Source organism: Pogona vitticeps, chromosome 2 (assembly GCF_051106095.1).
Source record: "Pogona vitticeps strain Pit_001003342236 chromosome 2, PviZW2.1, whole genome shotgun sequence".
NCBI lineage: Eukaryota > Metazoa > Chordata > Lepidosauria > Squamata > Agamidae > Pogona > Pogona vitticeps.
In genome coordinates this window covers 25836238-25860870 of record NC_135784.1, presented here as the reverse complement: position 1 = coordinate 25860870, position 24633 = coordinate 25836238, and the positions used below count along the sequence as shown (strand labels likewise).

Genomic DNA, 24633 nt, shown 5'->3' with positions numbered 1-24633 from the left:
AGGCAGAGAGCAAGCCCATAAAGCCTGGTGGGTCGTTTTTACAAATGGACACAGAAAATGAATCTGATGTATTTAATTCTTAAAAGCCCACAAAATGAGACTATGGGGAGGACAGCTCTGAATGCTTTGAGCAAACCTGGCAGGCTGTACAAAATGTACAAATTGCCTAAAAAAATTGTTAAGCGAATAGCACAAAGAACGAATATTCTGCCTGTTTGCAGGGCAAGGAGGAAATGTTTGGAATCCATTGTCCTGGAGAGGAAGAGGATGGTGATAGTAATAATAATCATAATCTTAGAACTCTACAGCTGGAAGTGCTCCAATGGATCATTGAGTACAGCCCCTGTCAGGACCCATCAGTACGGAATCAAATGCTGTTAATCAAGAATTTAATCCCTATACTATGCCACGTCTTCTTCATTTTTTAATTTAAAAAACATCAGTAATATAACAGCAACAAATAAACAAAATGGCACTGACATAGCTTACAAATAATTTTTAAAAGGAACACAATTGTAACATACATTTTAACTCCATATTCCCTGCCACCCTTGGGACTAATTGACATAAGAAATGTTTTATGCTATGTTACATAACTCCACAAATATAGTAATTCATCTTCAGGGTTATAACCTCTCCTTTTTTAAAATACACATGTACCAAAAATTAATTCCCTATTTCTTTCAAATGATCTGTGGTGGTGCTGCAGGCCAGGCAGGAGCCCAGCTGGCTTTTTCCTGCCTCCTCAGGCAGCCGACCACTCTGATGAAGAGGTGGGATGGGAAGTCTCCCCACACAACCGATGAGTAGATTGATTAGTGGCCTGGCCAGCTGGCAGGAGGGGAGGTGGGCAGGTGGGCCAGCGCTGAGCGCTTCGTACAAACCTGTACAAAGCACAAAGCGGCCATCTCTGGTTTTGGTTTTACAGCACCCTACAGTTCTTTGGTTTTACAGCACCCTACAGTTCTTTTCCAAGGAGAAGGCTCCTTGGAAAAGACCTTGATGTTAGGAAAGTGTGAAGGCAAGAGGAGAAGGGGACGACAGAGGATGAGATGGTTGGACAGTGTCATCAAAGCTACCAGAATGAATTTGACACAACTCCAGGAGGCAGTGGAAGATAGGAGGGCCTGGCATGCTCTGGTCCATGGCGTCACGAAGAGTTAGACACGACTAAATGACGAAACGACAGTTCTTTGACAATTTTCTGTGTTGTAAGCAGTCCTGATATAATGCTTCTTTCTTACACCATCATGCATTGTAGTATTTCCAAAACATGTTGAAAAGTACTTGAAACAGGTGGGAATTTTTTTAGTATTGTATCAAAATTTATCACCTTGTCTTTGTCCATCCCACTTCTGCAGAACACAGAATGAGGGCCGTGTGTCTGGCTAAGTCGCCCTCTTTTCCCAGAGGATGGCAAAGGGCTGCAGTTGAACCTGATCAGGTAGGAACCGCCGTAAATGTTAAATGGGCCTGTGGCGTTCACCCTCATGCCCCCTTGCTTGACCGTCAAGACCCAGAGCACATGAAGGCAAACAATCCCCTCTATTACACTGCTGCCACCAGGTGATCACTAAATCACCATTACTTCGGGAAGATGAAGATTCAGGTCCACACTTCAAGTGTGTATCTGATAATACAATCCTTACTCTAGTCACGCCTCAGAATTCCCCAAACTCCACACTCTATCCCCTTCTCTCTCACACACTCCACTCTTACTTGACTCTGTTACTCTTACTGACTCCGCCTCTTATAGTATCTCTCTAAGCTCCGCCTCTCAGCAACATGAATATGCATGAACCATCACCTAACAAAACATGAACCAATGACCTAATAAATGGGGAACGCTACAGGGCCGTTCAGAGACTTCTTGCCAAGTAGAAATGGTGGCCAGAACAAGCATCATCTCTTTGCTTCTTCCGTTTTCTGTGACCGCCTTTCAGACTGAATGACCGCAGATGTCCATTGTCTAAGAGTGAAATCACTAAAAAGGGTGTTTTTTGGCTCAGCACGGACTGCTTTCATTCTTTCAGAGACCGGTGGCTTTTAAAGATGTGGCTGTATATTTCACGGAGGGACAGGGAGCGCTGCTGGACCCAGGTCAGAAGGCTTTATACAAAGAGGTCATGATGGAGAATTATGAGAATGTGGCCTCATTAGGTAAAAATAAAACTCGTTTCTTTTGAATCATGAAGCTAGAAAAAATGGCCATGTATAGCTCGTGGCCTGTGCTTCCCCAGGGAAGATGACTCCTTTTTTTAATTTCTCCGTCAAGGGTTTCCAGTCCCCAAGCCTAACCTCATCTTGTGTCTCGAACAAGGAGAAGACCCATGGTTGCCAGATCCTTTCAGCTTCAGTGGTACACGGCCAGGTGAGAGACTGGGATATACCCCAAGGTAGATGCTCTGTGGGGAATTGTTCCTGGCACAAATACAGTGGTGCCCCACTGTAGAGCGAAAACATCGTAGAGCAAAATAAAAAAGCCCATTGAAATGCATTGAAGCCCGTTCAATACATTCCAATGGGCTGAAAACTCACCATCCAGCGAAGATCCTCCATAGGGGCGGCCATTTTCGGGTGCCTGTATAGCGAAAAATGGATCCTGAAAACAGTGGGGAGCCATTTTGTACACCCGGTGGCCATTTTGAAACCCGACTATCAGCTGTTTTTAGATTGTCATAATGTGAAAATCGGTTCCCGAGGCAGGGAACTGATCATCGTGAAGCGGATTTTTCCCATTTAAACCATCGTTTTGTGATCACTTTTGCGATCCCAAAAACCTAATTGTCAAGCGATTTCCTTGTTAAGCGAGGCACCACTGTACATTCCAAGCCATGGATCTCAGTTGCCACACAGTTGTATTGTAGGGTTTTTTTTTTGTTAGAAGGCCATTTCCCATCTGTTTCTCTTCAGTTCATGTTTCAAGGTCAGACGTTTCTCCTAAACTCTGACCTTTGTGCCGTTAAAGAGGCTGCTGCACAGGCTTACAGAGCGACACTCCACTGTTAATCAAAACAGTGCCCATGGGTTACAGCTGTCCAAAATTCAACTTCATTTGTCCTTAACACCTACTGCTCCTCTTTTTCCTGTAAACACCCAAATGAATCAGATCAAGAAATCAAAATTTATTTACTGTCTCCATGGATGTGTATCCCACTCTGGAAAGGCTCCACTCTTATCCCGGCCAGTTATAAAACATATGAAAACAAAAGAAAACATCAGTAATAAGTGAAAGAAATTAAATATGGTAGAAAAGGCACTGTAAAACCTATTTCATAGAACATCATGTAGAAGTTCTGAATGAATGACTGCTAAAAGGCAAATGTGGTGGAATTGATTAATAATAATTATGTGCAGGCAAGCCACTTCAGTTATGGCGACCCTTTCCAGGGTTTTCACGGGAGAGGGTATTCAGAAGTGGTTTACCCTTCCTTTCTTCTGTGGGCATCCTGGGACTGTGCAGCTGGCCCAAGGCCACCCAGGCTGACGTTTCTCGGATGCCCAGTGGAGAAATGACTCTGTAGTTGGAGACCTAACTCACTGAGCTATCCAGTCAGCGGGTGGAGGGATTGCAATTGCATAACTGTACCATGATTCCTCATTTCAAGCGCGCCCATAAATGCATAGGCACACAGCAGGAGACCCAAGGATCTTTGACAGTCTATTTCTTTGTTTGCTCCATTTATACCTCAGCTTTCCTTCCAAGAACCTCCATGGTTGTATGCTTCATTTTACTCCCACAAAAGCTCCATGAGGTAAATTGAGCTGAGAAAGAGAATGACCGGCTCTGGGTCACCCAGAACGTGGTAGGAGTCAGTGGGCGTTTGAATCTAGAGTTATTTATTTATTTATTTATTTATTTATTTATTTATTTATTTATTTGTTTATTTATTTATTTATTTATTTATTTATTATCCCGCCTATCTAGTCGGTTAAGACCACTCTAGGTGGCTTACAACATAAAAATACACAATGAAAATATATATAAAACAGTTTCTACATAATAAAACATGTCAACAAAATAGGAGCAAACAATAGGGGGGTAGGAAAAAAACGGGGACATCAGGAATTAACTGGGGGGGAAGGCCTGCCGAAACATCCATGTTTTTAGCTGATTTTTAAAGATGCCCAGCGAGGGAGCCACACAAATCTCTGGATGAAGGTTATTCCAGAGGCGAGGAGCCACCACCAAGAAGGCCCGATTTCTTGTCTTTTCCTTCCGGGCCTCCCTCGGCGTTAGGCTCCTCAGCCTCACCTCTTGGCTCGCACAAGTGACACAGGTAGATCTTGATGGAAGTAGGCGTTCCGCCAAGTATCAAGGCCCTAAACCATTTCCCAAGACTCCACGAGATTGCAGGGATGGGTGGAGGTTCTGCACATGGGGGTCACGCAGGTTTGTCACAGGACCTTGGAGGAACTGAGCACCCCCAACTCAAAATGTTGGTATAACAATTTATAAAACTGAGAAGTCCCTTTGTGCCACTGGTAGACAAACAAACAAACAAATCTCTTTTTTGTAGGGGCCTCAAAACGGCAAAATTGCCTCCCTCAGATGGCACAAAAGGATGTTGCCCCCCCCATTTTTCTCAAAATGTGGGGCTGCTCTGGACACTTGGGGGGGCTCTAGTGGATATAATGGACCCACTGTCTGCACGTTGCCCATGTGTGTTGATCTCACATGCGATTCTTTCTATCATCGTTAAGAGTCAATCCTGTTGTTTTGTCTTTAATCCGAGCAGGTGTTCTGAGGAAGAAGAACGCATGTCGCAAGTGTGGAAAGTGCTTCGCTCAGAAGTCAGATCTTGCCATACACCGAATTGTTCACGTGGGGGAGAAACCTTTCAAGTGTGTGGTGTGCGCGAAATATTTTGTCCATCATTCGGAGCTTGTGAAACACCAGCGAGTCCACACGGGAGAAAAGCCTTTCAAATGCCTTGAGTGTGGGAAATGTTTTTCCCGCCAGTCAGTCCTTGTGAATCACCACAGAATCCACACGGGAGAAAAACCCTACAAGTGTCTGGAGTGTGTAAAATGTTTTACCCAGAGGTCGCAACTTGTCAGGCACTTAAGAGTCCACACAGGGGAGAAGCCTTACAAATGTTCAGAGTGTGAGAAATGTTTTGCCCGTCACTCAGTCCTTATAAATCACCAAAGAGTGCACACAGGAGAAAAACCATATAAATGCCTGGAATGTGCAAAGTGCTTTGCACGCCAGTCGGTCCTGGTGAACCATCAGAGAGTTCACACTGGAGAAAAACCATACAAATGTCAGGAGTGTGGGAAACTTTTTGCTCACCAGTCAAATCTCGTCAACCACCAGCGAGTCCATACAGGAGAGAAACCCTACAAATGCTTTAAATGTGAGAAATGTTTTGCCCAGCAGTCTGATCTTGTGAAGCACCGGAGAATCCACACTGGAGAGAGACCCTACAAATGTCAGGAGTGTGGGAAATGTTTTGCTATACATTCAGATGTCGTGAATCATCAGAGAGTCCACACAGGAGAAAAGCCTCATAAATGTCAGGAGTGTGGGAAATGTTTTGCTCAACGTTCGGCCCTTGTGAGCCATCAAAGAGTCCACACGGGAGAGAAACCCTACAAATGCCAAGAGTGTGGGAAATGTTTTGCTCAGCTCTCGAACCTTGTGAAACACCAGAGAGTTCATACAGGGGAGAAACCATATAAATGCTTAGAATGTGGCAAGTGTTTTGGTCGACACTCACACCTACAGGTACACCACAGAGTTCACTTGAGGGTGAAATCCTATGAACGCCTCAAGTGCGGTAGAAGCATTATGGAAAAAGGAAATTTTATTCAGTAGCAAGTAGCCAACACATGGGGAAATACATTCTGAAGAATTCGAGTGGAATAAAATCTCATCTTGAAAGCGAATGCTTTCTTGACGTCAGCTGGTCTTTCTGACATAAATGCTCCACAGTAGGAGCATTTAACTAAGGGTGAAAAAAAATAAGTGTTTCGAAGATAGTTGACGTACCTCACTTGAGGAGGAAGTTCGGATTTGCCATGATTTACCACAACAAAACCAGCAAGTCGAACTCTGATTCCGTTGTCTTACCTTGCTTCAGGGTTTATAGGGTTTCTCTGCCTTTAAAAAACAAACAAACCGTGTGTATATTTGTTAACACATCATATTTGGAAATAAGAAATGAATGAAACAGTTGCACAAGTGGAAATCCAAAAATTGGTTTTTAACGTCATGGGTGGCCATAAGCTGAACCATGCAGAGCCAGCTAGAACTGTGAATTTTCTGTTGAATGCAGTTTGGAGGGTGGGCCGTCCCAACCCAACCATAATGCTCCAAAAATGTCTTGCTTATATACTACCCCATAGCGCTTAAAGCGCTCTCTGCACAATTTATAGTTTAATTGTGCAAGCTACACATTGCCCCCACAACCAAGCTGGGTAATCAATTTACTGACCTTGGAAGGCTGAGTGAACCTTGAGGATTCAAGGCTACCTGGGATTGAACTCCGGGTCGTGAGCAGAGTTTGGGCTGCAGTACTGCAGTTTAACCACGGCGCCATGAAGCTTCCTTACATACATTCTGCCCATTCTAATGTTTCTTCTTGTACCATTCTGAAATCATTGGGCGAGTTTAATTATGTATTGTTTAGATAAGAGGTGGTGAAGCCTACATCCCTTCGGATGTTGTTAAGGAGCTAAGGAGACAACAGTGACATGATCAGAGAAGGAAGTTTAGGGGCAGAAGTCCAGAGCTCTGTCCAAAAGAATGAAAAGAAAGGTTGACATGTCATGTTTTGAAGAAAGAGAAAGACGTTTGTATTACCAGCCAATAAGTCTAAAGTCTACACTGACCCAAGCACATCACTGGGAATCAGTCTTCATTATTCTTAAATAACTGTAGGGCATTTTATTGCCATTGGAACAGAAAAGGACTGTTCAGACAGTGCTATCTGGAGTGTTGGTTCCTCATCTGTATGAGGGATGAGCAAGGGTGGATTGTCTGCATGCTATGGGATTTGGCAATGCTGGGATGGGTGGTTGGGAGTTAATGGGTAAGAGTTGCCCATCCATCTGATGGGTCAAACCTCTGTGTAAAGGCACCACCTATGTTTATTTCAGCCAGGAATAGTAGCACTTGATTGGCAATGATGCATCTTTAACTTTTAAATTACAGTGTGATCTCGACTTACGAACGGCTCGACATATGAATGCTTCGACTTACGAACAGCTCTCATAGGAATATATGGACTCAACTTGCGAACTTAGATTCGAGTTACAAACTCTTTTTTTCCTTTTTTTTAAAGCTAAGTCATCTTAGGTTAAAAGGAAAAAAGGAAAAAAAATCCCCGTCTAGTGGCAGAAGGTGGAATAGCAGTTTCCCATTAGTTTCTATGGACGAAAAGAGCAGATACGGATTAAATGGTTTTCAATGCATTCCTATGGGAAATGAAGATTCGACTTACGAACTTTTTGACCTGAGAACTGCCTTCCAATACGGATTAAGTTCGTAAGTCGAGACCCCACTGTATTTGGAATAATTCAGAAAACAAAAAGAAGAGAAAATCCTATTTGCGGCAGAGTTTTGAATTTCTTGTTTAATTCCTCTGGCTGTGCGGCAGATGCACAGGGATCTACAGAGCAGAATACCAGAGCTGTCCACCCCTTTTTTTCTCATGAACTGGCACTTACCATCTCGATAACTCACTCTGAGACCTTAGTAGGAGAAAGAACAAAAAAGGCTTCATAACTTTACAGATCAACAGGTCAAACAGCAAATTGACAAAGCTAACTGCTTCTGCAAAAAAAAACTTCCAATACTGTACAGAAAAGAGAGGGAAAGAGCACTGAACAGGGAGAGAGAGGCAGGGCTTTCTTTGAATTCAGAGGTGAGGAAGGAGCAACTGGATCTATTGACTGTCACGCAAACTCAGCTCTCTCCCAGCCACAGCTACTAAAGGCAGCATGCGACGTTGCAAAAAGCTCCAGTACTGTTTAAAGTAGCCTTAGACATATGTCTTAAAGGAAGATGTTTGAATTTAACAGCATAGAAGTGAAAGGAACTTTGGTCCTCAGCTTAGTACTGTTATAGGTAGTCTTAAGTCATTTTCTTTTCAGTGTTAGGTATAGTCTGTGTGATTTTGTATCCCTGCTTACATCCATCCTTCTATCCATCCATCCATCTGCCTGCCTGCCAGTTCACAATGCTTTCTCATAAACAAAAGCAGAAATTTTCAAACAGTAGCCCTCAGACCACTGGTGTGTCTTTGAGGTTCGCTGGAGGTGTCAGTGGAAAGGTTGTGGAAAAGCTGGGAATATCTGTACTTTAACCTGCATCTCACTATGGGCCCACAGACCTTGTAAAAAAGGTAGTGTCAGAAATGACATACAGTGGTGCCTTGCTAGACAATGATAATCCATTCCACTGAAATCGCTGTTTAGTGAAATCATTGTCTAGCGAAAAGCATTTCCCCGTTGGAATGCATTGAAACCTGTTTAATGCGTTCCAATGGGGAAGAATCGTCATTGTCTAGCGAAAATTGGCCATAGGAAAGCCGCTTTGCGAACCGCCGATCAGCTGTTTAAATTGCTGTCTTGCGAAGCTTAGGTCCCGAAAACACCTGTTTTGCGAGCGCGGAGGAAGCTGTCAAAATCGTCGTCTAGCGAAAATCGGTTTGCGAAGCAGGGACCAAACATTCTCCAGCGAAATTCCCCCATCGGAATTACTGTTTTGCGAATTGCTATAGCGATCTCAAAAAGTCAATGTCTAGCGAAAAAACTGTCATGTGGGGTAACTGTCTAGCAAGGGAGGCACCACTGTATAGGCCTCCCAGAAGCCTCTTGTGGTGTACTATTTATGCTGTTATTTTAATTTTGTCTCCAGCTCTGGTTCTTCCAGATGGAGAGTGAAACTAGAGGCCCCTAAAAGAAGATTAACAAGACTAGGGCTCACATTTCTGTACCTTTTTCTGTTGCCCAAACCCTGAAGCAGTTTACAACACTAGTCATCAAAGATGTTGTTATAATAATAACGGTGCAACAAAATAGTAACAGATAGAGCAGAGGAAAAATGGTATGGAGGAGAGATCAGAACAACAGATCATGATTGGGGGGGGAACTATGTAAATGTTCTGTTTTCAGGACACAGCCCAAACACATGGACATTGAGGCCTGACACACTGCAGAGATCCTACACTTAGGTTACTAGGAGACGGTGTGGTAAGCATCAGCGGAGACACTGATTTTACTAAAGCGAAGCAGGCCTTAATCTGAAGAGCACGTGGAAGGAAGACCATCAGGGGAACCTGAAAATGTTAATCTAGACTATCAGGGATCGTGAGGCGGAAACATAGACCATCAGGGAGCTTTGGATTCAAGCCTAAAAGACGGGAGGGATACAAGCATAAATTGTATGGACTGAAGGAAGGAGCAAAAACTTGCCATTGTGGAGACTTTTCTCTTAAGAAGCTATGGGGAACCACATTGAAGTTTTAGAAAACTGTTTATTATGAAATACTTTTATATTATTTAGGAAAGTATTTTTATTATTGGTAGCCAGCAGAGACTACCAATATGTGTGATACACAACAGCGTGTGTAAGGAATGTCTGAAGAAACAAAGGAAAAGCTAATTTAAATTGATACTTCTTTTTAAGTCTTTCCTCAGGATATAGCCAGTATTCCTTTGGTACCACCTGGTCTTTCTGAGTTGTATATTATTTCCTTTCAGGAGATCAGGAAGGAACGTTATATTGTTTTATTATATTGTCTGCAAGAGTAGGATGGCTATGTGAGCCCTATACTTTAAAATAATGGCCACATCCCATAATGCACTGGGAGATACTATGCACTAGGCTTTGCTATACATAAGAAACTACATTGGCTCTACATTTGTATAATTGCTAAATTCTAACATATGAGGCCTAGTGCGGAATTGAACTCCCAGCCACGCCACAGAGCTATCCAGCAATTCTTTCTGCCAGCGCTTCCTGTGACCTGTACCACTGCTTGTTCATGCCACTTTCTTCCACTGCCTTGGCCTGTATGTTCTCTGTGTTTATTTTGTATTTTACAGATGTTTACACCCATTTGTGGCATGTCTCTCGATTTTTGTGATGTTTGTGCTCTTAATTTATACTTTTATTTAGAATCCTGCAGTATTTGGCTTGATGTTCTAATACATATGTAATTTAATACTTCATTATTTCTCCTCTTTTGCATTTGCTACAGCACAGATTAATTAGGAAAGCTTTCAGTTCTTTTTTTTCCAAATGGGTCAAAACTTTGAAAAGCCTCCAAATCTCATACAATTTAATAACACCAGGTTCCCTGATGTGTAAGAAAATTGTGTTCTACATTTCTGCACTCAGTGGCTGAAATATTTTCGCTTAGCATAGTAATTTGCACTTGGAATACCCACTGAATCAGTGGAACTTGCAGAGAAGCTGATTCACCAAACCCCACTGATTCAGTGGACCTATCCTGGTTGTGACTAAACTACCCAAGATCTCCTTCCAGGTGAAAAAGGATGTTACAGCGATGTGTTAACCTTGATGAGCAACTTTTAAAAAGACTTGAGCAAAAATGTTGGAAAATGTCAACGAACCACGAGGAATGCTTCTGTTTTGTAATACAATTCAAGTGTTTATTTAACATTGACAGCCTTTGATCATTTCCAGAAGGGTGACTATGGTTACAGCAAAAACACAAGGTTAGTCTGAATTCTGTTGGTGCTTGTATAAGGTCTGTATAACTTGCCATTGCTATCTGTCAGTGCTGAGCCTCTGTGGCTACCTTGTCAGTTAGACACGGATACCAGTAAGATCCTGAGCTTCTGTGACACCTTGAAGCCTGCGGTCCACTTCGGCAGATGCCTGAAGCATTATCTAGAATTGTAGGTGCGTAGGTATGCAACTATTGGGTTGAGTGTGTTTGTAAATCTCAGAATTGGTGGTAGTAGAAAATTCTGTGTGCTCTTATGAGAAGCAGGAATGTTGGCACATCTTTGAGTCTGAATCCCGAGTCTGATGCTCCGCGTCTGAGGCTTTGGGTTCAAGTTCCAAGCCTCAAGGTCGGGTCTTGAGTCATTTGCCCCCTCCCCCACCAGGTGGCAGCAATGGCAGGAGCACGTAGTAAAATCTGATTCTTTTTTAAAAGATGTAAATTTAGTCTGAGTTGAGTCACCAGTGCGACTTAAGCCAGACTTGACAGCGGGTTGCAACTATCAAGCCCCCATCACCGATTAAAGCATTTGTAATATTAAGTACAGACAACAATAATCACATAATTGCTGTTAGTGGCCATTCAGAAAACAGTTTTTACTGGTCACTGTCATTTAAGCCACGGGTAAACAGATTAATGCACAATGTAATTTTAAAACAAGACTTTATCATAGTTCTGCTGTCACACTTTGATCAACCAGTTTTTGTTTTTTTTATCAGCAACTGCTTTGTGAATTTTGTTGTTGTTTAGTCGTTAAGTAGTGTCCGATTCTTCGTGACCCCATGGAGCAGAGCACGCCAGGCCTTCCTGTCTTCCACTGCCTCCCGGAGTTGGGTCAAATTCATGTTGGTTGCTTCGGTGACACCATCTCGTCCTCTGTCGTCCCCTTCTCCTCTTGCCTTCACACTTTCCCAACATCAGGGTCTTTTCCGGGGAGTCTTGTCTTCTCATGAGATGGCCAAAGTATTGGAGCCTCAGCTTCAGAATCTGTCCTTCCAGTGAGCACTCAGGGTTGATTTCACGGATTGCTGCCTTGTCGTGGCAAAGGGGCTTGAGTTATTCAGAGAAGCTATGGGCTATGCCGTGCAAGGACACTCAAGACGGACAGGTCATAGTGGAGAGTTCTGACTAAACGTGATCCACCCGGAGCAGGAACTGGCAAGCCACTCCAGTATCTTTGCCAAGAACACCCCATGATCAGAAACAAAAGGCTTTGTAAATAGCCACTCTTAATAATATGATTGTCACTGCCATTATTGAAATTAATTTTTCACTGGCCACAATATTTATATTTCCTCTGCAGATGGCCCCTGATAAAGCGGACTGTAGTTTGCAAAAAATTATAGCATATTTGTTCATCTCTTCAGTACCACAAAATTTTCTATTATTTTAAAGTTTTGTAAGGGATCCAGGGTTAGGGTTAGGGTTAGGGTTCCAGGCAAATTTGAGAAATTTTGTACCTTACATGCATTAACATGTGAAGTTCTTTTATACAGAATTGGATCATTGATCACTGAGTGAGATACCCTAAGACAGATCACTGACCTATGTACACCTGAGTCCTCAACCTGTTGCCCTCCAGATGTATTTCCCAGCCAGCATGGAAGGGCACCCAATTGAGGAAGGTTGAGCTACAACAGCACTCCAGAGTGTTCTGATACCTGGAAACCTTGAATACAGAGCTTGGAGCTTGCATCTGGATCATGTACAGTTTCCACTGAACTCAAGCTACGAACAGTTTTCAATAGGCAGGACAGAATTGTGTCCTGTGCTAAAAACACAATTGATGTTAATACGAACTAGATCGGCTTAATAGATTGTTTGGAGGTCCACATTATTGATGGTTGGTGGTTTGATGTGTACAGTATCTTGTTGATCAATATAGGATGAAGTGACGGGTGAATTATGGAGGATGAATACATTCCATTGTCCTGTTACTGTTTTCCTTAACATTATTACAGTAGACCCCCTTATCCACAGGATCAGTATCCCTGAATCACTTATCCACGATCTGAAAATATATACTGTATATAAAAATTTTAATCCTAGAAATATAAATTTCTAAATATTAAATTACTGGAACAGGCCACTAGAGGGAACCAGACACCATGCTATGTATAGCATTTGCTAGATAAATGTCTCTCGAGACTGAAGGATGCCTATGATATTTCTATCAGAACTGGTCGGTAGAGGGAGCCAGAGACCATGCAATATATAGCATTTGCTATAATGTGTATTTTTCAGCATCTGTGGGGGGAGCTTGGAACTGGTCCCCATGGATACAGGGGCCCTACTGTACTTCAATCATTCAGCCAGCTAAGGGAAAAGTTGGAAAATTAAGTCCTATGATAATTAGTGATTTGTGTCAGTTAATTAATTAATTTGTCATCTCTGAGGTCCCTTCACCACCATGTCTTAAATGAAATATTTCTTACAGTAGGGTAGTGTCCTGAAAAGCAGCATTTTTTGATATAATAGCCTAAGTCTAGTACATTCTATACATGATCATTCAGAAGGATGTCCTGCTGCATCCAGGGGGCTTATGTTCCAATAAGTATATTTAGGATTTCAGCTTCAAATAAGATGAATTGTTTGTAAAACAGATTTATAGAAAAGATAGCAATTTACATGCCAATTTCATAGGATTGTGTATGAGAGAATAACTGTTTTGGATGACAAAATGAATTACGTTAATTTTGCATCATTATGACTGTTTTTAAAGAATTACCTTTCAAGTGTTCCTATTTATTATTTCTCTAGGAAAACTGAACAAGCGGAATAGGAATGAGCTTACATGACTTCATCCTGTACTGAATTACACAATATTAGGTGGTATCCAAACTATTTAGAGTAGACCTACGGAAATGTATGTCCCAATCTGGATCTTTTCTAATACTTTGACTATAACTTGGAACTTTGGACAAAGGCATTGACTGGATGAGCATGCTTTTGGGAAAAAGTAATGTTTGGTATAGGACAAAAAATCAATGAGCTACTAAAATATGCATATATTTGAATGTTTAGGAAGGTTGTGCTTGAAAGAAATAAGTGTTAGAAATTAGACTTAAAAATAACTCTTTAATCATGTAATATTAGATTGAACTGATGAATTCTAAAATACATCTAGGTAAGTCAAAGCATGGCTGGAGAGCTTAGTGGTTTAGTGGAGGTTGGGAATTCAATTCCTCACTGTGTCTCCGAGGAGAAAAGCCAGCCTGGGTGACCTTGGGAAAGCTGCACAGACCCAGGACACCCTCAGAAGAAGGGAAGGGTAAACCACTTCTGAGCACTTTCTCTAGAAAGGATCTGCATGAGCCAGTATTGTCTTGATGGCACACAGTTATTATCAGGCATGGGAAAGTTTGTTTTTTGTTTTTTTGTGTTTTATTGGAAGTTTGAGAAATTCTGGGAGTTGCTGTTTGTAAAGGAGTATTTTTCCATGTATAAGACTATACTTTTGTCTAAAATCTTTAGAATAAAAATTGAGGGTCGTCTTATACACAGAAGTAAGCTGAGGAGAGAACAAAAATACCGTAAGTGGAAGGGAACGCAGGGATCAAAGTGATCCTGCAGGGCTTTGATCCCATTCCCCCTACACTTGCTAAGTCCCACTTAGATTTCTTACTTTTGGGTTAGAAAAGTGGGGGATGTCTTATACATGGGCGCATCTTATACATGGAAAAATATGGTAACTTTCTCACAATTCACACAAACTTAAATATTTCTGCAGAGAGGTCCAGAACAAATTGAAAGTTTGCAAGTTGTTGCTTTGTTACTGGGAGTCTCCAAAGTCATCTTGGGGGGGGGGGACTAGAAGCAGCGGTGGGGCCCGCTAACTTGCTCTACTGAAGTCTCTTTCTTTCTTTGGGCTCTCTTAAAGTTGTAGTGTTGATCCTATTTGGCCAACTGTGCGATGGGCTTATGCAAAGCCGGCCATGTGCTTACCAGGATCCCCGCCACCCAACATAACCTTTCATACCCTGATGAGTGAAAAGGCGTCCCTCAGCCAGAACAATTGAGCGGTCCACTCTCTGTTTTCTAGCATTCCCTCTTGACTGGCTTTGATAGCCAGCATGCGGTAGATTGATAGTTTACGACTCAGGATGACTAGGTTTAGATCCCCACTTGGGTCATGGAAACGTGTAGGGATGGCTAGGTGGCGTTGGTAAACCACTCCTTAAGTATTTCATTTCCCTTGAAAGCCCTATTAGATGATAAGTGTGTGCCATCAAGTCAGTTCCAGCTAATGGGGACCCTTTACCCTTCCCTTCTTCTGGGGGCACCCCAGGGCTGTGGAGCTTGCTCAAGGCCATACAGGCTGGGTCTTTTGGGAAGCACATTGGACCCCCAACCTCTGGTTCTGCACCCATATTCCTAACTGACAGAGGTATCCAGCCAGCTAGATCACTTATACATCAGTGCTATTTTGACAGCACACAACACACCAACTCACCCATATACATGCATAGACACACCTTGGCTTTGCCCTACTCACAAGAGAAACAGGCACTGCAGTGCTGTGCAAGCACAGTATTTACTCATCTTGATCCCACCTGGTGGGAAGATCACAACGCTCTCTTTTCGCTCCTTGGAATACACACAACACATCTTTCTATGGGGGCCCTGGGCCATATATAGCAAGTTTCCAATGGTTTGGAAACCATTGCCATTTGTACCTTTTGTTCTTTGATTTAGCAGAGCTTAGGAAATTTTCATCCGTGGACAGCAATTCCCAGAATTATCCAGCCAGCATGACCACTGTCGGTGTGAGCAATGGACCCGGGCCTATGTAGTCTAAAAAAAATAAATCTTAACTTCCTCTGCTATTTAGTCAGGCAGTTGTGAGTGATGCTTAAGGCAGAACGACCTTCTGAAAAATAGCTTGAATAAATGTTAAGAATCAGTACACTGTGGTTAAATGCCGAGTCATCTGACTGGATAGATAGAACGGATCAACTATATATATATGATTCAACCTGATTACTTCATGATTAGATTGGAATGCTTCTGATCTGGAAAGTCTGTAATGTCTCATTCTGTAATGGTCCTGTTGGGACTAAGGATATTTTTCAAGGTTAATAATAAATTGTTAAATGTATATTCCAATAATCAATAAAGAATTTCCCCCTAACATAAAGCAATTTGCTTTCCTGACTCCATTTCTTTTCGATAAATGGCATAGGTTCAGTCATCAATCCAAAAGGAGATTGCAGTCAAGAAATCAGAAGAAAACTCAGAGGGCAGCAATGGAAAAAAATTAGAAAGGATCCTGATATGTAAGGATCAGGGTGGTTTGTGCCTAGCTACAAACCAAGAACCAGTTCCAGTTCGTGTTTTTTTTAACATTCATGCCTGGGGGGGGGGGGAAGAGAAACTAAACTCCCCCACTCCACAGTCTGCCCCCCCCTGCCCCCTACCTGGTCCTGTCACCTCCTCCTCTTCCACCTCCTTCACCGCCACCTTCTGGGAGCTGAGCCTGCGGTCCACAGACTGGAAATCATTCTTCACACACTACCTTATAAGCTTCATTATGTGACTCATACAACCCTGATTTGCCCTATATTTCTCTCATATTGTGTTTATGACCGTGGTAAAAAAAAAAGCATAAGAATGGCTTTCAGGATTGTTCCCACCTCCTTGAACAGAGCGAGGGAACAAGGTGCCAGCCAGTGAACACAACTAAAACAGGTATCAACAGAGTTAAAATGCTTAACTCCCGTTGGCCACCTTGTTGTTGACTATTGCAGTGGTTCTTAACGTGGGCGATAATGCCCCCCAGGGGGCGATTTCATTTTTCAGGGGGGCGGTAGAACGAAAAGGGTCGGTGTGGGGGCGCTGGAGCAGAAGGGGGCAGTAGGGGGGCGCTTGAGCAAGCCAAACCTGTGAAGATGGCTGCAGCCTTTTTACAGTGTGCATGAATATATATTTTCCTCCAATCTTAATTTAGTTTCAGAGTTTTCGTCTTGAAATTTTTAGTTCCTGCATTGCGGTTTGTTTCTATGCCCTTTTTATACATGTATTTCTTTTTTTGTCTTAAAATTCACTTGCAACCAAATCATTAAATGTTACTTTTGGGGGCATTTCATTTTGCAATTGAATTTTGTTTTCAGGGGTCATTGGATTTAATAAACAAACAAACAAACAAACAAACAAATATCACCGTGGGGAGGGGGCGATGATAACTTCCTCAATGGCTCAAGGGGGTGTTTCTTTCAAAAAGGTTAAGAACCACTGGACTATTGCACCAATTTGGTTCACTCGAGACAGGGCTTTTTTAGTAGCCACGCTCTAAAGGGAGGTAAGATTGGCCCCTTATTTTGTTACAGAGGGGCTATTTGGGGAAAAAAAGAAACCAAAAACCACAATAAACCTTGCCCTTTCTTGACACTGTAGGGTGAAAACGTGAAACTTTTGTGATGTCGCAGGAGCTGGGCTCTTGTGTAACAATTACAACATTGTGTATATGCATTTAAATGAGTTAAGAGAGACAATGTGATTTCCTGCACTAAATGCTATAGTGTAACACAGAGAAAAATATCTTTGTGATGAGCTAGTGAATGATCCCCCATTTCATTTAGAAGCGTGGAGGATGGAGGCCCCCAGGCATTAAAGGCACCACACAGAAGCCGTCAGCAAACAGCCATCATTGCAAGCAATTCACATGCATGCATGCAGAGCTCGTAGAAGTTACTTTTTGGGACTCAGAACCCCCAGAATCCGGCAGACAGCATGGCAACAAATAGACTGACTAATCATTAGCAAAGGCCTCCTTTTGAAGCATTTGCTTTCTAATGAAGTTGGAAGGGGCCTACAAACCGCTGCTTGATGCAGGACTCCAAATCAAAGCAGGTCTGGAAGATAGTTGTCTGATTTTCTCTTGAATGTCTCCAGTGTTGGAGCGCTCAGCACCTCTTGAGGTGATTGGTTCTGCTCTAGCAGTTACGAGGTTTCCCCTGATATTCAACCAAAATCTGGCTTCTGATGGTTGTCGTGGTTTTTTCAGGCTCTTTGGCCATGTTCTGAAGGTTGTTCTTCCCGACGTTTCGCCAGTCACATTCAGAACACGGCCAAAGAGCCCGAAAAACCCACAACAACAACCAGATCCCGGCCATGAAAGCCTTCGAGAATACATTAAAATCTGGCTTCCATTAACTTGAGCCCATTGTTGCATGTCCTGCACTATGAGATGACCAAAAAACAGATCCTGCCCCTCCTCTGAATTACTCTCAAGTACTTGAAAAATGCTATTGCATCTCCTCTCGGTCTTCTTTTCTCAAGGCTAAACATGCCATATTCTTTCAGTTTTTCTTCCTAGGGCTTGGTTTCCAGCCCCCTGATCATCCTTGTCGCCTTCCTCTGAATTTGTTCCATTTTGTTGGCACCCTTCTTCAAGTGTGGGGTCCAGAACTGGCCACAGTACTCAAGGTGAAGCCAAACCAGTGCTGAATTGAAGGGAACTGACATTTCATGGGATTTGGAAACTATGCTTAAAAGAGCATTTGCCCTTTTTATAGCCACATCACACTGTTGGCTCATATTCAGCTTGTGATCCACGATCAACTCCAAGGTCCTTCTCGCTTCTATTGTCATCTGGAGGCGGGGAACAACCCCAGCCTTTTGAGGAGGAAACTACAATTCCCAGAAACCCCTGCGGTCTAACTTTTGGAGACCGAGGAGAGGGAAGGAAAAAAAAAGGAGGATGAGAAGTGCAGTACTGTTACTACAAGTCCCACCCGCCACTGGGCTTCTTGTTTTCCCCGTGTCTAATTTGTGTCTCTCTGTTTTTCAGGAGGCTCCGAAGTGGACTCTGAGGTAAGAGAGGCGACGGGCCGCTTGGAAAAGTCCGGAGGCGGCGGCCAAAAAGTCTTTGGAAATGGTGTTCAGGGAAGCCGAAGAGGCGGCGGACATTTCTTCTCCCTTCATGGCGCTTTGGAAAGGGTCGGGTTGGGGGGGGAGAGAAAAAGCCTTTGCCTTGTCGAGCTGGACAATGTGGGTAAAACGTTGCTTTCACCCTTTGGGGACATTGCTTTTCGGACTACAACTCCCCAAATCCCCAGCTGGCAGAGTACGCGCGGTCTGAGGCTTCTGGGAGTTGTAGTACAAAAAAGGGGGGGACTCTTTCCCGCGCTCTTTCGCCTTCCCCCTTTTTTTGAGGGGAGGGGAAGACCTGTCTTTCTGGAAAGGGGAGAAAGCGGTGTCGTGGAAACGTGTGTGTATTTGTGGGAGGCTAGGGGCTGGAAAAATAATATTTCTGTGAAAGAAACCATTTGGGTTCTTAAAAGGAACCCAGATGGGGAAAAACAAGGGCGAGAAAAGGGGAGGAGGGTCTATTTATTTATTTATTTATTTTATTTATTTCTCTTTAGCTTGTGGGAAATTTGAAAAACAATAGGAATTGACAAGTTCTGAAGCATGCAAAGAGTCTTTTAGCATCCTGTAAAGATGGAGCAGAACTTTTAAAAGTTACATTTTTTTACTGCATCGCTCAAATTTCCTTCACAGGTTAGCTGCACGATTCTGGGAATTTCAGTTGAAAAAGGGTGTGAGTGATGCTTGAGGTTGAAGACTTGAGTCCAAAAATGGAGCTTGTCTTTAGGACTGTTACTTATAACACGCAAGTACAAGATACAGGTGCAGAGCTATTGTGTGTGTTTTAAAAGTGGTAACCCTCTTTGCACCGCAAGCCGAGGGATCAGAGAAGAATATCCATATATCCTGGTGAGCCCTATCATTTGATAGCGTGGAGCAGCTGAGGTAGAGTGTCATGAAAGGACAGCACACTTTTTATTGATTTAATAATATATATTTATTGCATTTTTTTCACCACCACCACAGAGAAAGAGAGCTGGTCCCGAGGGCTTCAGCATCAGGTGCCCACTCAACTTTGCTATATGACTTGATTTGGATGAGGTGGAGTGAGGAAAGTCCCAGTTCCTATTTTGCCTTGGGCATAAACATCTGTGGCTCAGAAAATTGAGCCATGTACAATGAAAGCTGTAAACTACCCAGAGAGTGCTCGAAGTGCTATGGGATGGTATATAAGTCGAAACAATAAATGAATAAAAAATTAAATATCATTGATATCTTTAGCAGAGCTTGAACAATTACAACTCCCAATATTCCAAGCTAGCATTGGCATTGTCTATGCTGACTAAGGTATTATTGGAATTTTGGTCCTCTCAAAAGAGGATTTTATTTGAGCAGAAATCTTAAACCACATACTACTGAAGCCCAATGACAGCATCCAGGCTGAGAGACCTGAGCCTCTGGCAATACAATGCAATGATTTACCTTCCTGATTTTATGCTGTGGCAAAGGATACTTTCTCTGTTCCTTTATTTCTAATAGCCGTTATTATCCCCGCAGATGTGCAGAATGACATCTGGGGTTGGATCTGGATTTCGCCCTATCACCAGAAATACGGAAAGGGCTGCTGTGAAGACAACTGAGGTAGGAAGCAGGGTTATTTTGAAAGGTTGCTGATTGAATTACAGTGGAGGCTTGACTTGAGAACTTAATCCGTATTGGAAGGCGGTTCTCAAGTCAAAAAGTCTGTAAGTCAAGTCTCCATTGACCTACAGTGCATTGAAAACCGATTAATCCCGTAACAAGCCGTTTTTGTTCCATTTTGGTTTTTTTCTGGTCTGTAAGTCAAATCTCAGTCTGCAAGTCAAACCTAAATTTTGCGGCCAGAGAAGTCTGTAACTCAAAAAGTCTGTAAGTCAAGCCGTCTGTAAGTCAAGGGTCCACTGTAATCCATAAAAAGAAAATACACCAGAGGATTGTGATTGCAGATCATACATGTGCCTTGTTGGGACTAAGCCATATTTTTTGTACTGCAGGCCCAGAAACACTGATTTAGCTGCAGTGATCCATGCTTTCATTTTCTTCTTGATTAGACTGCTGTAACGCACGCCATGTGGTGCTGCTCTTGAAATCTTTTTGTGAGGTATAACTACTGAAATAATTCCTTGTAATATCTTAGTCTAAGAAACCTTGCAGTTTCTTGCGGCATCTCAGTCTAAACATGCTAAGAATTTCATAGATTGTAAGGGTGACCAATAAGAAGTGCTCAGAAGAATTTATAAAGCCCAACAAATCATAAAAGGTGTGGAATGGAGAGAAGTAGAATGCTTAGTCATACAAAAAGTACAGACGATTACAGTTGATTCTTCAAGGTAAAATAAGTGATAGAAATGCAGAAATCCTTCACTTTTCCTAATAACCTTTAATTCTGGTTTTTGTTACACTCTTTACACACTGTTTGTTTGTTTAGTTGAGAATTCCTTTATTATCAGTAACGTTTACTCATTTATGCTGACAGCACATGAAGACAAACACTACTAGTTTAATTCTTATCGAACTTTTACCAAATAACTTTTGTTCATAGCCCATATACATTAAACTTAAAATCCATCTAGATTCTTGGTTATAAGAAAATAATATACACATATTATTACAGTGGCCGGGGAAGTTTCAGTGTTGAAACTGAGCATTGTAACTCTCTCTAAATGTGGGTATCTCTGTATTAAAACTTGCAATATTGCTCTTTTAAACAGTTATCAAGCATTTTGTCTATTTTTTTGGACTTTTAATCTAATTTTTATCTGTACTTTGTTGATTACTTTTGAAATGTGAGAGTGATACCAAAATAGTTTCTGATGTGGCAGAAATTGATTGAGAGCATTGTCTTTTCGCAGAGCCTGGTGACCTTTGAAGATGTGGCTGTCTACTTCACGGAGGGACAGGGGGCTTTGCTGGACCCAAATCAAAAAGCCTTATATGTGGAAGTCATGATGGAGAATTATAGGAATGTGGCCTCATTAGGTAAGGAGTTTTTCATCTCACTGCACAACTGAGGGCACCCGTGAGTTAGACCAGACTGAAGAACAGAGGCCTAGTTCTTGTTGAGGCTGGATGCCTGTCTCTTAGCTGGACAATATGAGATAGATGCTTCCATGAGAGACTTCTTTCCCTAAATGTCTCTTGAAATCCTTGTATACCAGGGCTGGCCCTCTCTTTGGGTAGAGTAGGGAACCTACCTCAAGTAAAGCATGACAAGGGATGGCTTGGTGTCAAGTCTAAATAGCATTTTTAGCTGGAAAGGAATTAGCCAAGCTGTGAGTCTGGGACCAGCAACAGAGAAGGCCCTGCTTCCGTGTCCCCACCCACAAAGGTGACGGGACAGAGAGAAAGGCCACCCCTGATTATCCTAATACCCAGACAAGCTTCCTTACAGCTTTTCATTTTAGGGACCCTAATAAGAAACCCTAGAGTTGTGCAAAACTTTGCTTGAGTACTATTGGCTTAGGGAATTCTACAGGTCTGTTGCTTCCTCATTTTTCTATTTTTACTAAGCTACAGGATTTCTTGGCCCCAAACCCGACCTCATCTCCCAGTTGGAAAGAGGAGAAGAATTGTGGGTGCCGGACTCTCAAAGCTTAATTGGTTTAGAAATCCTTGATGACCGCCCAGGTGAGATGTTGGTGAGAAAATGTCAGCCAACTTCCCCTTCACCCCATTCGTATTTAGTAACTAGTGGAAATATTCATCACTGCAAGAACTGGCAACACAGCCCCATGCTGGCTTGCTTTCTTTTTCCTTCTGCTCTTTTCTTACCTTCCCCTAACTTTCCACTTGCTTTCTGTGTCAAGAGTCTTTCTGTCTTTTGACCCTGCTGCTCACTCAGCTTTTCCATTTGCTCAGTCTCCCCCTCCCTGCTCACCAGGAAGCAGGTCCTTCTTTCAACTTGTCCCTCTCTGTTACGTGTTTGAAGAGCTTAGGTGCCCCGTAGAAGGAAGCAAAACCTGGAGGAGACCCTCTTATGAAATGAGGCCAAAAACAAAAGAAAAAGACAAAAAACATTCTGGCACCTTAAAAACTAACTGCTACACTTTGATGTGAACTTTCGTGAATCAAGTCCAATTCCTCAGACCTTTCTTTTTAATTTTTGCAAACCAACACAATGCATCAGTGTTGCTTCGAGAGGGCTTTTAAAAAAGCCCTTTCAAAGCATTGCTGATGGGTTAGCAACCAGTAAAAAGAAATGCAAAACTTCCTCTCCCTTCCCCTCCAAAGGCAAGGGGAAGCAAGGACACTTCCCGTTTCTGGATTGTTAAGTAGCTTCAGAAATGGAACAGCCAGTCAGCTGCTTCCTTTTAATTCCAGCAACACACACTGGAAACAAACCATAATGGTGTGATCCTAAAAAAGAGGAGCCCTTAAAAAGGAGCCAAAATGGTGCAGGTAGGAATGCCCTGGGCTGGTTTATGCTGGCACTGGTAGTTGCCAGAAAAAGGAGCGAACCAACCCTTCCCCAAAGCGAACCAAGCTATGGGACAAATTTCCGTGTCGTTGCATGTAGCTTTAAGAGGTGGCTGAAAAGACATTTTTCAAGAGGCGTTTGAAGGTTTATTGAAGTTATTCTCCTTTATGTGCCCACCGCAATGTACCCTCTAATTTTCAGCATTGCTGGGTGGGGCTCCACCTCTCTCACACATGACTTGACCCCTGTGTGCGCATATGACTTCGCTGCCCCCACTTGTGCGCAGGGTTCCGTCGTGACCAGAACTGAAGGAGTTAAATGTAATCACTGGATGGAGGAGGAGGAAAGCTGCATGGAGGGAGGTGGAGCCGAGCACACCTGCACAGCACACCTGCACGTGCACCCAGCTTAGAGGGAACCTTGGCCTACCCTGTTTCATGAATACATCTGGTTTTTAATGGTGGTGCCTTTTTATTTGGACTGGTTGTTTTATTTACTATGTTCTTATTTTATTGTTCTATATGTACACCACCCAGAATAGTGCTGTGCATTAATGGGACAGTATATGAATAGCAGAAATAAATAATAAATAAATAAATATTTTTATTTGAAAAACAGAATGACTTCAGTGTATACCTCCCTAGCATCTTCCTAATATCCCACAACGTATTTTAGGTGTATGACTTTCTCTGTCTTGGAGCTATAGTACAGTATAGCAGATACACCTTTCCACACAGACATTTTTATTATTTTCCATTAGGGCGGGCCAAAGGATGCCCTCCAAATGAGTCTGGACTACAGATGTCAACATTGCTGGCTAAGGCAGATGGAATTTGCCCTTGAACAACAGGAGCCATGTCTGGAAGTTGAATCATGGAACTTTACTTCTTTCCTATCAGGCTGAAATGTTCCGCTAGTCATCCAAGTAGCTTCTTCAATCAGAGGAGAGTTGATAGGAGACCCCTGTCCTCAGACTGAAGAAGCTATTTGGATGAGTAGTGTAACATTTCAGCCTGATAGGAAAGAAGTCCAGTTGTCATGCCTCAACTTCCGGATAACTTCACCTGGATGACTGAGAATCTTCACAGATAAACAGGAGCCATGCTTTGCCTGTTTTAGATAGTATAGAATTTTTCTTGCGTCTTGTGAGCTGGTGACATCCTTTTCTTCTGTCTCTGTCCTCACTCTGAGAAAAACGCTAGTAGCCGCCAGGCAGGCAGCTTTGGCACTTTTCTTAATAACAGTCTTATTTCAAGACCACCCCACTTCCCATTAAGTATTTACATGCCATTCTGAGCGTACACCTCTGTGATTTGCTTTTGTTTGAAATATGCTCACTGACTCTTATCTTTTTAAACACTACTTCTGGAATCTTAAAAATTTGATTCAATCCCCTTCAGAGAAAAGCCACTTCATTTAAGACATCTTTATGTGTCTGAATCACCAAAGAGGAGTCAGGATTTTTAAAAGCTCCTCTCTTTGTTCATGGCCTAGCAGTAAACATCACTGGTCTTTGTCTTTTGTTGTACCAGGTGACTCTGTGGGAAAAGATTGGTGCCTCCAGTGTGGCAGATACTACAGTGTTTTATCCCAGGGAGGGACTGGAGGACAGAAACCCGTCTGTTGTTTCATATGCTGGGGATCTTCTCTTTATCACTTGGACCT

The 24633-nt window shown here is 42.6% G+C and overlaps 2 protein-coding genes across 7 annotated transcripts in view; both read left to right on the top strand.

The window, feature by feature from the left end:
- Positions 1–24633, top strand: part of LOC110070071 (uncharacterized) — a 31866-nt gene that overhangs the window by 1878 nt on the left and 5355 nt on the right. For 4 of the 5 annotated variants that reach the window (XM_078388605.1, XM_072988831.2, XM_078388607.1 and 1 more), the window contains exons 3-6: positions 1362–1444; positions 2034–2160; positions 2276–2371; positions 4740–15844. In XM_078388605.1, the coding sequence (XP_078244731.1) occupies positions 1370–1444; positions 2034–2160; positions 2276–2371; positions 4740–5821 (1380 nt within the window). In that variant the 5' untranslated portion in view covers positions 1362–1369 and the 3' untranslated portion in view covers positions 5822–15844. Of the gene's footprint in view, positions 1–1361; positions 1445–2033; positions 2161–2275; positions 2372–4739; positions 15845–18495; positions 18504–24633 lie in introns of those variants that run through there. The other variant, XM_078388608.1, reaches the window with a different exon arrangement.
- On the top strand, positions 17130–23566 carry LOC140704071 (zinc finger protein 621). 2 transcript variants are annotated; one of them, XM_078388627.1, is made up of 4 exons: positions 17130–20153; positions 21404–21530; positions 22062–22178; positions 23255–23566. In XM_078388627.1, the coding sequence occupies exons 1-4, from the start codon at positions 20070–20072 to the stop codon at positions 23275–23277; spliced, it is 351 nt and encodes a 116-aa protein (XP_078244753.1). In that variant the 5' UTR covers positions 17130–20069; the 3' UTR covers positions 23278–23566. The 2 variants fall into 2 exon arrangements, with proteins under 2 accessions (XP_078244753.1, XP_078244751.1); XM_078388625.1 differs by having other exon boundaries at positions 23170–23566.

What these genes read in the sequence shown, in the direction of transcription:
- LOC140704071 (XM_078388625.1), top strand. Translation starts at nt 20,070, where the DNA reads ATGTGCAGAATGACATCTGGGGTTGGATCTGGATTTCGCCCTATCACC. An exon ending in CTGCTGTGAAGACAACTGAG is followed by an intron (nt 20,154 to 21,403) that starts GTAGGAAGCAGG and finishes GTCTTTTCGCAG; the next exon opens with AGCCTGGTGACCTTTGAAGA. An exon ending in AATCCTTGATGACCGCCCAG is followed by an intron (nt 22,179 to 23,169) that starts GTGAGATGTTGG and finishes TCTAATTTTCAG; the next exon opens with CATTGCTGGGTGGGGCTCCA.